This window comes from Stegostoma tigrinum, chromosome 20, assembly GCF_030684315.1.
Source record: "Stegostoma tigrinum isolate sSteTig4 chromosome 20, sSteTig4.hap1, whole genome shotgun sequence".
Taxonomy (NCBI): domain Eukaryota; kingdom Metazoa; phylum Chordata; class Chondrichthyes; order Orectolobiformes; family Stegostomatidae; genus Stegostoma; species Stegostoma tigrinum.
In genome coordinates, this window is record NC_081373.1 from 12,304,013 (window position 1) to 12,320,132 (window position 16,120).

Sequence of the window (16,120 nt, forward strand, 5' to 3'; positions counted from 1 at the left end):
CAGGCAGGTTGACTCCAATTGATCGGGAGAAACAAACCAGCAAACGACTGTCACTTTTTTTTGTTGAAACAGGTGCAGTGTACCCAATCTTTCTACCCATGAAGAAAAAACAGAGCACTGTGATATTAAACGTGTGGAGCTTCCAATACACGTAGGGACTCCACACGGAATCAGACTGACAATACTCAATTCTCAATTATCACAGTATTTAGATGATCACAATGAGTATGCCATGGAAACTGACCCTTTCATCCAACTCGAATGTGCGGACCAGATTTCCTAAATTAACTTAGCCCCACTTACCAGCATTGGGCCATATCCCTCTAAACCCTTCCTATTCATGTACCCATCCAAATGCCTTTTAAATGTTGTAATTGTACCAGCCTCCACCAATTCCTCTGGCAGTTCATTCCATACATGCACCTCCCTTTAAAGTACCTTTTAATTCTTTCCCCTCTCAGCTTAAACCTATGTCCTCTTGTTTTGGACTCCCTCCTGTGGGGAAAAGACCTTAGCTATTATTCCTATTCATGCCCCTCAATTTTCTAAGCCTCGAAAAAAGGTTATCCTTCAGCCCGAGTCCAGGGAAAACAGCCCCAACTTATTCAGCCTCTCCCTATAACTCAAACCCTCCAATCCTGGAAACATCCTGGTAAATCTTTAAGTTTCACAACATCTCTTCTAATAGCAGGGAGGCCAGAATTGAATGTAGTATTCTGAAAGTGGCCTAATCAATGTCCTATACAGCCACAAGCTGACCTTCCAACTCATACTTTAATCGATAAAGGCAAGCATATCAAATACCTTCACACTTCTCCTGTACATTCAGGACCGTTTAATGAACACTGTTCAATTGCTGAATTGCATCTACTGTTGGACATAAGTTTTCAAGCACTGACTGGTTGGTTACCATGAGTATCTTGCTCATTCCAAGTTGCTGTAGAACTATACTGTAATGTAATCCACCTGCTTTTAAGCCACACACATCTACCATTGCATCATTAGTCTAATTTATTATACAGATGGCATATGAACAGAACATCTTTCTGGCTTAATGGCAGCATGCTGCTCATGCTAAACACCACCCAACTCGCTGCTGCCCGGTAAGTGTTAAACACCCAGTTTCACATGTCACTCAAATTCAAGATACATTATCCCTGCAGAATGATCAGAGGTAGTCTTGGCACTTATTAGGATGAAGCATCTTAGCCAGTGAGAAATAATTAGGGTTGCTGTGTTTCAACATGACAACCGCATGCACCCTAATTCAGCATTAAGCTTGCACAGCAATCCATGAGCTTAACATCAGTCATGACAGAAGTGGGTGGATGCTACTGGATCCTAATCAGAAAGAGACGACTAAGCATTTGGACAACTACGAGCTGATCAGATAGAGTCAAGATTGATTTGTAAATGATATGGTGTGGATTAAGTTTTAAGGATATGACTCATTGTGGATCAGGGAGTGTCTATAAATATAGATAAAAAATTCACGCTAATGAGTAATTAATCAGAGTGACAACGAGCAGTGAGTTGACAGTCACTATGAATCAGACAAGGGGCAAGGTTGAGAAGGCAAGAGCTTCCTGGTGACCCCAGCCAATATGGAAATTGAAACCCATTCCATTGGTGTTACTGCATCACAAACTAGCCAACTGCATTAGCCGATCCTTCTATGCATATTGCTTTTAAGAACATTTACATGACATTTTTTTATCTTTCATGACACTTTATTGAAAAGAGGACGGAAGTGGAAATTCAAGTCCTGATTTTACACAGTATATTCTACAACCTCAGGGAATCACAAAGTGCTTTATAGCCAGTTAATCTTTTCAAAGTATCTCTGTTGTGGTGATGCAATTATTAGCTAAAACTAAGGTACAGATCATTGGAGAGACCAATAAAACAGATTCCCTAAGAATCTCAGGTTTCATCAGGGACATCAAAAACTGGGGTGGAAGTATTAATTTTTACAACCATGTTCGCAAGATGCCATCAAGTTAGAAAGCACTGAATATGACTCAGATGTGCAAGAACGGGTCAAAGGCAGATTACAAAGTGGAATTCAATACGAGCAAGTGGGAGGTCATCCATCCGATTATTTTACATTCATTCACGAGATGGATATTGCTGACTGGATTAGCATTTATTACCCACCCTGACACATCCTTGAAGGTTATGGTGAGCTGCATTCTTGAGCTGAGGCAATCCATTTTGTTTAATTAGACCTTCAAGCTTGTGTAAGTAATTTATAATTTTGGCCCGGCAAGTGAAAGGAGGTCAATATATTTCCACGTCAGGATGGTGAGTGGCTTAAAAGGGGAACATGCAGGGGGTAGTTCCACAAAAGGAAGGATGGGCACAGAACATAAAATATAGGAGCAGAATTAGGCCATTCAACCCATCAAGTTGACTTTGCCCTGCGATCACGGCTGATCTGGTTCTCAAATCCATTCTTTCTTCTCCCCATACCCCTTGAACACCCCACCAATCAAGAACCTGTAATGCAGTCTTAATTACATTCAATGACTTGGCCTCCACAGCCTTCTATGGCAATTAGTTCCACCATCTCCCGGCGAAGAAATTCCTACTCATTTGAGTTCTGGTAGATCATCCTTTCACTGAGGCTGTGCCCTCAGGTCCAAATCTCTCCTACTAGGCTGTAGATGGCTTTTGGAATATTGACTAGGGGAAAAATCTTTTCCACATCCATTCTATCCAGGAATACTCCATATTCTCGGGGCAAATTACTGCAGAAACTGGAATCTGTACTGAAAACAAATGCTGGCAATCACAGAGGCTCAGACAGCATCCACGGAGAGAAAGCGCAAGTTAATGTTTTGGGTCTAGATGTCTCTTCAAAGCCAAAGTGCAGTTGAGAGGGGGCAGCAATTATGCTTTATTTGAGCATGCAGGGGGTGTTGTTTGGAGGATAGGGTGTGGCAGTGATAGAATGCAGAGTGGAGGAGAAAAGATGGTGATAGATATCTTCTCTTTTAGCCACCAGCACTCTACGCATCACCACTGTCAAACTCCACACCCCACCAACTATAACATAAATGCTGTCCCTTCGACACGGCACTTGAGCTCTGAAGAGTCATCTAGGCCCAAAATGTACAGGTTCTCCCTCTATCTGGATGCTGTCTTACCTGCTGTGATTGCCAGCATTTGCTCCCTTCTGTATTCTGAAAGTTGCAAATCAGATCCACCACCACATCCTTTTAAACTCAAGAGTTCAGAACCAGACACCTGAACATCCTCATAAAACAAGACCTTTATCCTGGGGTCATTCTCAGAAATATCCTCTGAACTCCCTCCAACACCAACATATTCTTCATCAGAAAACAGGCCTAAAACTACTCAATATTCCAAAAGCCATCTACAACCTTGGCAGTACATCCCTACTCTTGTATTTTAGCCTTCTTGGCACAAACATGAATATTGCAAAGTGTGGGGCAAAATGAACACAGCAGGCCAAGCAGCATCTCAGGAGCACAAAAGCTGACGTTTCAGGCCGAGACCCATCAGAGAGGGGGATGGGGACAGGGTTCTGAAAAAAATACGGAGAGAGGGGGAGGCGGACCGAAGATGGATGGAGGACAAGAGACTTGCAGTGGGAGAGAGATTCCCTGAGGTTGGTCCGGAGGGAGGAGGGTAACTTGGGCTCCTGAAGAAGTTACCCTCCAGACCAACCTCAAGGAATCTCTCTCCCACTGCAACTCTCGTCCTCCATCCATCTTCGGTCCGCCTCCCCCGCTCTCCCTATTTTTTTCAGAACCCTGTCCCCATCCCCCTCTCTGAAGGGTCTAGGCCCGAAACGTCAGCTTTTGTGCTCCTGAGATGCTGCTTGGCCTGCTGTGTCCATCCAGCTTCACACTGTGTTAAGGAATGTTATATTTGACATTCCTATCTGCCAACTGTTCCTGTGGTTAACCTTAAAGAGAAAGCTGAATGAGGATTCCCAAATCCTTTTGAGTTTCAGGTTTCTGAAGCCTTTTCCCCATTTAGAAAATAGATAGTAACAATAAAGGTGTAGACTAAGTGCACAACCTCACTTTCCCACATTGTATTCCATCTACCACTTCGTCCACTCACTAGCACATCCAAGTCCTTCTGTGAACTGATAGTGATAATGGGAACTGCAGATGCTGGAGAATCCAAGATAATAAAATGTGAGGCTGGATGATCACAGCAGTCCCAGCAGCATCTCAGGAGCACAAAAGCTGACGTTTCGGGCCTAGACCCTTCAGAGAGGGGGATGGGGTGAGGGTTCTGGAATAAATAGGGAGAGAGGGGGAGGCGGAATGAAGATGGAGGGAAAAGAAGATAGGTGGAGAGGAGAGTATAGGTGGGGAGGTAGGGAGGGGATAGGTCAGTCCAGGGAAGACGGACAGGTCAAGGAGGTGGGATGACGTTAGTGGGTAGGAGATGGAGGTATGGTTTGGGGTGGGAGGAAGGGATGGGTGAGAGGAAGAACAGGTTAGGGAGGCAGAGACAGGTTGGACTGGTTTTGGGATGCAGTGGGTGGAGGGGAAGAGCTGGGCTGGTTTTGGGATGCGGTGGGGGAAGGGGAGATTTTGAAGCTGGTGAAGTCCACATTGATACCATTGGGCTGCAGGGTTCCCGAGCGGAATATGAGTTGCTGTTCCTGCAACCTTCGGGTGGCATCATTGTGGCACTGCAGGAGGCCCATGATGGACATGTCATCTAAAGAATGGGAGGGGGAGTGGAAATGGTTTGCGACTGGGAGGTGCAGTTGTTTATTGCGAACTGAGCAGAGGTGTTCTGCAAAGCAGTCCCCAAGCCTCTGCTTGGTTTCCCCAATGCAGAGGTAGCCACACCGGGTACAGTGGATGCAGTATACCACATTGGCAGATGTGCAGGTGAACCTCTGCTTAATGTGGAAAGTCATCTTGAGGCCTGGGATAGAGGTGAGGGAGGTGGTGTGGGGGCAAGTGTAGCATTTCCTGAGGTTGCAGGGGAAGGTGCCGGGTGTGGTGGGGTTGGAGGGTAGTGTGGAGCGAACAAGGGAGTCACGGAGAGAGTGGTCTCTCCGGAAAGCAGACAGGGGTGGGGATGGAAAAATGTCTTGGGTGGTGGGGTCGGATTGTAGATGGCGGAAGTGTCGGAAGATGATGCGTTGTATCCGGAGGTTGGTGGGGTGGTGTGTGAGAACGAGGGGGATCCTCTTTGGGTTGTGGCGGGGGCGGGGTGTGAGGGATGTGTTGTGGGAAATGCAGGAGACGCGGTCAAGGGTGTTCTCGACCACTGGGGGGGGGGGGGGGGGGGGGGGGGGGGGGGGGGGGGGGGGGGGGTTGCGGTCCTTGAAGAACTTGGACATCTGGGATGTGCGGGAGTGGAATGCCTCATCCTGGGAGCAGATGCGGCGGAGGCGGAGGAATTGGGAATAGTGGATGGAATTTTTGCAGGAGGGTGTGTGGGTGGGAGGAGGTGTATTCTAGGTAGCTGTGGGAGTCGGTGGGCTTGAAATGGACATCAGTTACAAGCTGGTTGCCTGAGATGGAGACAGAGGTCCAGGAAGGTGAGAGATGTGCTGGAGATGGCCCAGGTGAACTGAAGGTTGGGGTGGAAGTTGTTGGTGAAGTGGATGAACTGTTCGAGCTCCTCTGGGGAGCAAGAGGCGGCGCCGATACAGTCATCAATGTAACGGAGGAAGAGGTGGGGTTTGGGGCCTGTGTAGGTGCAGAAGAGGGACTGTTCCACGTAACCTACAAAGAGGCAGGCATAGCTGGGGCCCATGGCCACCCCCTTAGTCTGTAGCAAGTGGGAGGAATCGAAAGAGAAGTTGTTGAGGGTGAGGACGAGTTTGGCTAGGCAGATGAGGGTGTCGGTGGAGGGGGACTGGTCGGGCCTGCGGGACAGGAAGAAGCGGAGGGCCTTGAGGGCCTTGTAAACTCCCCACGTTAACATGGCCTGACCCTCCACCTATCTTTGTATTCACCTGCTGATAATGCCCTCAGTTCCTCCATCCGGAACAGTGAGTCACAACAGTGGGCTCTGTGGAAATGCACAAGTCATTAGCTGTCATCCTGAAATAGACCCCTTTAACCCTACACTGTTTGCTGCCAGTCAGCCAATCCTCTGTCCATACTAGTACCTTGCACTTAACACCATGAGCTCTTATTCAGCAGCCTCCTGCACAAAACCTTGCCTAAGCTCTTTAAGAAATCCAAATCCAATGGCTCCCCTTTATCCAACTTACTTGTCACCCCCTTAGTTTTGCCAGTCATGACCTCCCCTTGACAAAGTCACGCTGGCCTAGCACTATTTTACCACACAAATCCAAGTTCTCCACAATCTCATCTTAAATAATGGACTTCAGGGAACCTCCTCGATTAGCGATTCTTACGATCACCACCAATGCCTCTACAATCTCCCTATCTCACAATCTGTTTTAGTCACCTCACCTCAGGATCTAAATAGGCATTTTCAGGAGACAGAGCAGATTCCAAGGAATACTGGTGCTAGAAAGGCAAAATGATAAGTTGCACTGCATAAAGTTAGCTTATATTCCATTTAGTTTAGAAAACTGAGGGGGCATTAGACCAAAGTGTTTAATGGGAAAGGAATTCCATAAGAATTAAGAGAAACAATTTTCCATGTTGTGAGGTTGCAGGACAACGGGATAGTCTTAAAATTAGAGGCAGTCCATATGTTAATGAAATTAATTGGGGCTTTATCCCCAAATTCACAAAGGAAGCTGTACATCAAATTCTTTTTCTCCCTTAAAAAAAACTTAGGGTACTAAAGTAATCAATTGCATTTGTATTGACGCATTTGAAGAAATCCAGAACAAAAGACAAACCAATCATGATTAGATTACAGCAAAAATGGAAGGACAAACTCAAGGAGCTGAATGGCTTACAGCTGCTCTTCTGAAAATTATGGAAGTGCACTTCCAAGTACTCCACATCAAAAGAGCCTGAAGCCCTCAAAAATTGGTTTGAAACATTTGCTTTCCCCTACACACCAAGCGTTTTGAGCAAAAAAGAAATTGCGATTTCTGTGCAGTTTTCAATGTAGGGTTCTTGAGGCTACACTGAATGGATTGAGACAGATTCAATTCACAATAAAAAAAGTGTATTTACAGTCACCAGAGAGGACAGTGTCTCAACCCAATGGATTAGATTGCTCTCAAACCATTTACCATACATATACATGTTGATACAGTTGAGTGGGACTGGGGAGACAAATCCTTTTCACCATCACAAATTAAAAATGTGGAGAACCACTATTGTGACGCAAAGCTGTCAGGGTCTGAAAGAGTTAGTATGGGAGGAGCGCCATAAACAACATCTATGGGCCTGGTGGAAGAACAGGCTAACGCCTCAAAGGGACTAAGACCTACCACTTGAGTCCTCCTCAGTCTCTTTAACAATGTCTATGGTATAAGTGTAACTTATTCTTCATCGCTAACGTGCAATAAACTACATCTGATTGAACAAGGGACACTTGTGAGACTATCCAGTGACTTTCCTCGATCACAGTAGGCCAAGTAGGCTATGTAGACCCTCAACTGAAAGGGGATGGTTGCAGCAAATATATTAAATGGTGGAAAATCATGCAAACAACCATATAGAAATCCATATACGAAGGACAATATGGGTGGTTGCTATTTATTCAAAACTATTTTCCACTAAATCTTCAGCATAATGTCAATTTGATATGACATTTCAGAGAATTTTTGTAATTTGTGACATACCCTTAAATTGTCTTTCAATACATATCTGTACAATGGCCTTTTCTCTTCCACTACTTGATATAAAAAGTCAGTGGGTGGAAAAAGAGCAGTAACATCACAGAGCCATTTGTCCATCTTAGTACGCACGTCATCTGATTTAACTTTGCACCAGTTGCTTACATAACTTGCAGTCCAAACAAAATACAAGGAGTGTGGATACTTGAGACCATAAACTCCCATGTCAAGTCTATTTACGGTGCTGCAATTATATCTTTATACTTGAGGCTGATGTAGTTCTTCAGAGCTGCCACTTGGACTGCGTCTGAAACCGTTGTTTGCCAGGTTTGTGTTACAAGATCTAAAACATATTGAGCAAGGACAAAAGTGATCTGATGTTCTGAACATGTTTGCATGGCATATTTTAAACAGCATAAAATAAGCAATAAAGTCACAGTGGTTACAGAACTGTCAGTGACTATGTTAGGGAAAAGAACAAAAAGCATATCATCACAAAAATCAAATAAAAGTTTTGAGGAAGAGTCACTGGACCCGAAACGTTAACTGTTTTCTCCTTCACAGATGCTGCCAGACCTGCTGAGCTTTTCCAGCAACTTTGTTTTTGTTCCCGATTTACAGGATCCGCAGTTCTTACAGTTTTTATAAAAATAAACCAGTTGAAGGGCAATTTTACCAACTGTATACATCAGGAAATCCTTTCCTTCCATTGATCTCTTTACTCAAGAAAAAAAATGCAGTAATAAAGGAATTTTTGATTTAAGCTATATGCAATCAACAAAATCAGATGAATTTTGTCTCATTCACTTGAAATATAAGCACTAGTATAAATCTAACAAGAATAAAGTCAATTTTTAAAATAACAAGTGACTGGTTATTAATTATTCAAATGTGTCCAAATAAATTTAATTGCAATACATTTAATTTCTCTGAAGGTTTCAAAGTTGCAGTAACATTGAGAAAAATTAGTTTTTTGGATGGAACATTAAATCGGCTTTTTCTGACACATCTTAAATGACACCCTCCCTGGTTAGTCTAATAAAAGTTTCACGTACATAGGCAAAAAGATGAATAGTAAACTCCATGCGTAATATAAAAGGAATATAGTACTTAAAAGCTCAACAGGTCAGCAAAATCAAATAACTTGAAAAACAAATTTTTCATTTTCCAATACTTCTACAATTCCTGGCGTGTTAACTGCCAATAGTTTAGGGCTATTTAGAGTAATTGATTACTTTTCCAAAGTACAAACAACTTTGCATAATGGAACAACACAAGTTAACCATACAAGCTTGGCAACAGATTTTCTTTTCACCACCCATGGGGCTGACATTTACACCTAGGTAGACAGCAAATCTTTTCAGCTGTTCAACTATGGAAGCAGCACAGTCCAGAAAATCTCAGCTTTGAGTCAGGCCCACACAACAATTTACAACAAGGTCTGTTGGCAGCAATCATAGAAATCCGGTCTCATCTTTGCCCCATTTCTGTCCAATGCTGTTTTGAAAAAAAAAATCAGCTAACTCATGATAGGCCAGTGATCAATCCACTTATGTTCTTAACCTTCAATACTGCATTCTAAAAAGTGGTTGGCCTCAACAAAAATCAGTGATGAGATCCAAGTTTGTGTTCACCCCAATATAATAAGTTAAAATGGGTTTCTGCAACTTCCAGAAATGGTGACAAACCTGAGGGTTTTAAAACCCTCTCCGGTTTTATATCCAGGATCTTTTACATATTGGTCATTAACTGTAAGTATGATGAGTAGTTATGACAGAAGCAGCTTTAGAAAAAACATCAAAAGACAGAATTTAGCATCACGATTACTTGAACAGCTACACTTCGGTTTTTCAACTTGTCTATTGAACCATCATCTTATAATTCCCCATTGATCTAGAGGACATTTTACTTTCACTTGTGGCATATATAAAGACCAGATTCCAGAGTAAAACCAATTACACCAAAATTCACACTTAAAAAGCTCCAATTGACAACTGGTGGAGGAAAAATACATTTCCATAAAAATGTCAAGTTTGCATTCAACGATAGAATTCACTACTTCCAAAATGAAAGCTTCAGAGCAATTCATTGAATTAGAAACGATTGACTAACATTTAAAGCCTTACTCAAGCATCAGCGGAGGCACAAAAAGACAGGATTCAGAGACAACAGAATGACTGACATTGTTATTTTACATCTCAAGTTTATAATTAACCTTCAAATGGAAACCTCTGTTCAACAACCATTTTCTAATTTTGAGACAAAGAAAAGGGCAAGCCAATCAGAATTTCGTATTCTGTAATGAATATTAGATGATGTTTTAAATTAACATGTGCTCTGCCAGTTGATGCATAGTACTGTACTTAAAGCTCAAATAGTGCAGAGCCTTCGTGTTCCCTTCCCCACACCATTATAACATGAATGAATCAAGCACTGGTGTGGTGCCCTGTTTCAGAAGAATTGCTTCACAACATCCCCTTGGAACGAATAGTCACTAGTCGGCACAACATCGTGGGCTGAAGGGCCTGTTCTGTGCTGTACTGTTCCACTTGTTAACACATCCTTTTTGGGTTTTTATGCATTAAGCATGGAATGCGTTGCCAGCAGCAGTTGTGGAAGCAAGGTCGTTGGGGTCATTTAAGAGACTGCTGGACATGCATATGGTCACAGAAATTTGAGGGTGCATACATGAGGATCAATGGTCGGCACAACATTGTGGGCTGAAGGGCCTGTTCTGTGCTGTACTGTTCTATGTTCTATGTTCTATGTTCTAACTAACTGAACATTGTTATGTCTAGTATAGATCATGAAAATTTTGATAAATTTACCATAGGCCCATGTTTCACATAAACTAAGCACCAGATTGACCTGCTCTATTGGGTAGCGACATTTGCAAAACTGAATTAACAGATTTGGTTAACAGTTATAGAATCAAAATCAATTTACAACAGAAGTTTTTTTCTGAGGTACAAAGTAGTCCTAAAAATTGGTGCTGTTCCCATTCATCCTACGGATAAACTACCAAACCATGACCGTTTACTGTTCCCAATCTGATCCAATACCAAAAAGATAGCTAGAAACAAACCAGATATGCTTCCATAGCTTCACCAAAAGCGATTCAGTTGAGTGTACAGTCCTAGACAGCCAAAAGACTAATTTATTGTTGATTTTCCATTCATGGAGTAGACAGCATATTAACGTAGATAAAATAAAAATAAACTTTTTCAAGACACTGCACACAAAAAAAACATTTCAAAAGCAGGTTTTAAATGTTTATTGCAAAGAAAAGAAGCAAAGTAGGGATTTGAAAGAATGGCATTTGGCAGAGTGAGATCACAGAATTAAAGACATTTACAGCATAGGAGATTATTGATTCAAAAAGATTGGACTGGCACATTGTTTGGGCCAGCATGCAAGCATAACAGCATTTGCTAAAAATTGGGTGAAATCTGGATACACAGACACATTTGTCATATCTAGTTTTATAAGAAGGAAAAGAGATGAATCAGTTAATAATGAAGGGCTGAAAGCTCTTTTTGCATTAGTCTTAACAGCCTGGGATAAGAAGCCTTTTCTTTCGTTTATTTCAAAGCTAGACTGTACAATTACAGTATCATCTATAATTAATGAAGCCAGTCACTAACATATCATTCACGATTATCTCCCCATGAACATAGTTGAATGCCTCCAGTGTGTATAAATGTGTATCATAACACTGCAAACTTCATACTTCTATACAAAGGAACCCAGTGAACTGCAGTTGTTGGAAATCAAGTTGCCGGGTTCTGATGAAGGGTCACTGGACCTGAAAATGTTAATTAGGCTCTCTCTACACAAACGCTGCCAGATGATTGCTGGAAAAACTCAATCATATTTTTATACTTCATTCCACTATACAAAAGAAATATCTCCTGTCAGACACGAACAGTGGTACAAATGCAACAAACTACAACGGTCGCTAAGAGATTTACGTACAAATTAAGCTTCCACACAATCTGTCATGGTGCTTACTGTTAGACTGTATCCTAATGTGCAAACTTTCAGAGTTAATTGCAAAACTAGGGTTGATCTGTTAGACCACATGGAGCTCTTGGTTCATCACTTTGGTGCAAATCACCCACCACAATCTTATACCAGACCGCTAGATTGGGAAATAATCCCCAATACGGTTGCTTTTGTCATGCAATATAGAAAGCAATATGTTCTGCTTCCTTACTGCAATCATTTTAAATTATTGTAGAAACATAAGATAAATAAGCATTGCAAAAACTGGAAAGAATATGCTAATATGTAAATGTTACAAATAAAGTTCGTAGAAGACATAATTATGAAAAAGCTCAATTAACAATTTGCAAAGGTATTCAACTTCAACTAGTACTAAATTTGAAGATATAAATCTGCACACAACTTCATTAGTCTTCAAAAGAAAATTGGAAATACATTAAGGATACTAAGTACTGGGCTATGGGAAAGAAAGACAATGTTTTTTTTTGCTATCATTCACTCAGTCAGCTCAGAGACCTCATTCAGTGTTGTTATTGTGACTATAGTCATGTATGTTGGAAATCATAGAACAACGCACAGAAAAATCACTGTCTGCTCTCTCCATGCAAACTCTTCACCAGAGTTAATTACCTCAACCCCCTCCCCTGCTTTTTCCTGAACCCGGCAATTATTTCCCTTTTCAGGCACTAATTACATTTGTGAACCCTAGACAAAGATAAACCGGTTGAATTTTCTGCAGAACATTGCCACTTCACTTATTATATGGAAATTCCTGCCAGGAACTGTTTTGGATAAATATTTTAGTTGACTATTCATCTGAAGCAGCTACAGGTAAATTAAGTGGGGTGTGTCCCTATAGACTTGTCCTCCATTGCAGGATGACGAAAACAGCTTGTGAAATAACTTAGTTACGAATACAGCTTATGAAATACCTGCGTGAATCACAAGCTCCTAACATTCACTTTACTAAATCTGATCATCTTATCTCAGACCCCCAAACTGTAGATCAATGAAAAACTGGGCAAAGTTCTGCTGGGATAGGAGAAGCAGAATGAGGTATTGATACCGGAGGTCTGTTCGCTAATGCCAGTCTACTCAAATCTGACCTTAAGTGTAGGTTAACATGAATATCAGCCACCCAGGTGGGCAAAACAAATAATTTTTCTGGTCGGTAAAGCAATCAACTTTGTTTTGAAAACAGTTAAATAAATTTCTTATGCAAATAAGATTGACATGAAAAATTAATTCCATAAAAAGAAAACACATTCCAGCTACAAAGTAAAATTTTAACCCTTACTATCAACATTACTGAAAATGCTTATTTATCCAAAAATGGCTTTTATTGAATTTGACTATTTCAGGGATAACCAGACTTGCTGGCAGTCACTCAAGCTGTGTGTCTAAGAATCGACCAGATATACAGCAGGTCTGCTGCTATCACAAGCAGCATTCAATCTCCCTGCCCACCTGGGTATAAAACTGGCATCCAGGAAGCAAAAACAGACCTTTGGAGACAAAGCTTTTACATGGGGCAGAATACAGAGGTCAGAGATGAGAGTGGGAAAGAAAGAGCTAGAACAAGTAATTTCACTGATACATATCCAAGGTAAGTTCACCTAAACTGAATGGCTACATTAAAACATCGAGCTTTTATCCTGAAAAAATGATAAATGTCTGAGTATCAGTATCAACACAGGCATAAATCTAACATTAGTAGATAGATGGGCCTTGCCATGTAGCAATGGAAGAAATATAAATAAGGAAGTAGCTTCCAAAAGCAGCGCGTGAACAGACTTCTCATTAATTTAGTGAACTACAATTTGGATGGCGATTCTACTAACACAACACTGACACGATGGAAAATATATTGCATTGCTGGAACTAAAATTATGACCAAAAGTGAAAAAAAGTCCTACGCCATTAGCCCCCTGCTGAGCACGCCCAATCGGAAACACTGGGCGCTATCATAATTTTACACTCTTCTGCTGCCTTACCTGTTTTTCTCCCATTGCCACTCCGTCTCCCTAAGCGATGATGTTGCTGCTGTTGTTGTTGCCGGCGTTGGGTCCCCACGCAGCCTCCCATCAATGATGCCCTTGACCCAGGTGCGTCTCACCCACTAACCGCAAACCCACCTGAAGTCTGGGAGAAACTCGCAGCAAGTCCCCTGGAGCTCATGAATTCATTTTCTTAAAGACTCGCCGTCTATCCCCTCCCAAAAAACGCACACAAAAGAAATCCCACGGTCCACCTTTAAGACCCACCAGTCCGTGCAAAGTTTGGATCCAAGATAATCCCTAACCCACCCCAAAACCCCAGTGCAAACACAGAACTACCCCTCCTCTCTCTCCCAAACCAAGTAACAGCCCGTAACCGGGGCAACCAGTCGGCCCTCACCTACTTTACCTGCTACTGCAAAACTACACCAACATCTCTCATCGCTTCACCAACCTTCCCATCTCAGCCAATAAGGCAGGCTCTCTCGCGCTTTCTCTCCCTCAATGTCACAAAGCAAAAGTTGGTCTAATCTGTGAACATACAATTCTGTCTAGCTTCACTCCATATCTTTCGGAAGCTGAACCAGCAGTGACACTCCACTACCAGCCTTTCCCCACCTGAGCGACGTTACTATCAATGTACACCCACCGGCCCAAAGCGCCTGCGCCGTTGCCTTACCCCGCCCGGTGCACGCTGGGTAACGCTGGCCTCCCACACCTGACGCGCGGCCCACCGCGCACGCGCACGGGCACCTGCCACGCCCCCCCCATCGGCGTACTCTTCCTTAGCAACCGGATGCCAGCCGTTACTAAGGCGACCCCCTGAAACTAGAAATGGGGGAAACTTTACTCTGTGCCATATAATAAGGACCATGGGGTAATCTGGGTAACATCAATTGTTGACTAATTCAGAGCTCCAGTCTAAAATCTTGAGTTCGAGTTTAAAAGATTAAAGCAATTTTGAAAGAATTAAATTTGATCAGGGGTCGCAAGAACTGCAGATGCTGGAGTCAGAGACAATACAGTATGGAGCTGGAGGAACAGATTTCTGATGAAGGGTCTAGGCCCGAAGCGTCAGCTTTTGTGCTCCCAAGATGCTGCTTGGCCTGCTGTGTTCATCCAGCTCCACACTTTGTTATCTTGGATTCTCCAGCATCTGCAGTTCCTATCATCTCAGGAAGAAGATTAGGCTAGTCAACTTCTCAAACCTGCTCTACTATACAATTATATGACAGTTTACCTTATTGTAATCTCAAATCCACATTCCCACCAACCCCAATAACTTTTCATTCCCTTGCTTAAAAAGTACTTGTCAAGGTATTTCTTAAAAATATTCAAAGACGGCATTTTCAGGAACAAAGTTCCATTGTTGCTATACAAATTCAAATAATCATCTCTTTAATTTATTTTTTAAAAATGACGATTTGATCAAATTTACAGACAATACAGTATGGAGCTGGAGGAACACAGGAGGTCAAGCAACATTAGAGGGGCAGGAAACTTTCTGATGAAGGATCTAGGCCCAAAATGTCAGCTTTCCTAAGATGCTGCTTGGCCTGCTGTGTTCATGCAGCTCTATACTTTGTTATCTCTACTCTTCTTCCTGATTTGTACATCATGTGCAGGGTTACATTGTGAAGGCAGAAGGGGAATCGGTTAAATTAAATACACATAGGAACTGCTGGAGAACCCCAGAAGGTTTGACAGCATCAGTGGAGACAGAAACATGGCTAATATTTTAAATACAGTGACTCTTTAAGGAACTAAAGAAGGAAGGAGTGGGTTTTATTCTGTTGCTGGGGTTGGGTTGGTGGGTTAAGGCAACCACAGGGGCAGGTCAGGGAAAGGTTAAGAAGATTTGAGACCAAAATTAGTATGGAACAAAATGCAAAATTTTTATTAATAGGCCAAATGGCCTCCTTTATCCTTTCATGGGATGTTGAGCATCACTGGTATTGCCTTTTTAAGAAGAAAACTGACAGTTCACCACATCATTGTGGCTCACATTTAGGTCAAATCAGGTAAGGATAACACATTTCCTTCTCTTTTGGATAACCCTTGTAGCAATATTTCCATTACACCACCACCTCCCTCTTCTGCATTGTAATTATTCTGTGATTTGAGTATTGTTGAAAAAAAAATCAACTTTGACAAAAGAAGAATTTTTATACTACTTCATGTCTGCTTTTTCAACAATACTGAAGCTTTGGACAGCCAAATAACTGCGTGAGTCCGTTAAAAATGTTTTATCTTCTACATTGAATTCAGTCTCTGTTCCCTTTGACTAACAGAATTAAAATCAAAGCTGTCAAGTGAAGGAGTTTCTCTGTGTAGTCTGCAGAGTAATGAGCATGTGATCTGTGCCATTTGCGGTCACGTGACATCCAGCTCGTGGCGCATG

General features: G+C 42.2%; 1 protein-coding gene across 1 annotated transcript in view; it reads right to left on the minus strand.

The window, feature by feature from the left end:
* The window catches only part of ubtd1b (ubiquitin domain containing 1b), a 99,702-nt gene extending 85,309 nt beyond the window's left edge, over positions 1 to 14,393 (minus strand). The window contains exon 1 of the mRNA XM_048551590.2: positions 13,717 to 14,393. Within this exon, the coding sequence (XP_048407547.2) occupies positions 13,717 to 13,807 (91 nt within the window). The 5' untranslated portion in view covers positions 13,808 to 14,393. The remainder of the gene's footprint in view (positions 1 to 13,716) is intronic.
* Between the last annotated feature and the right edge of the window lie 1,727 nt (positions 14,394 to 16,120).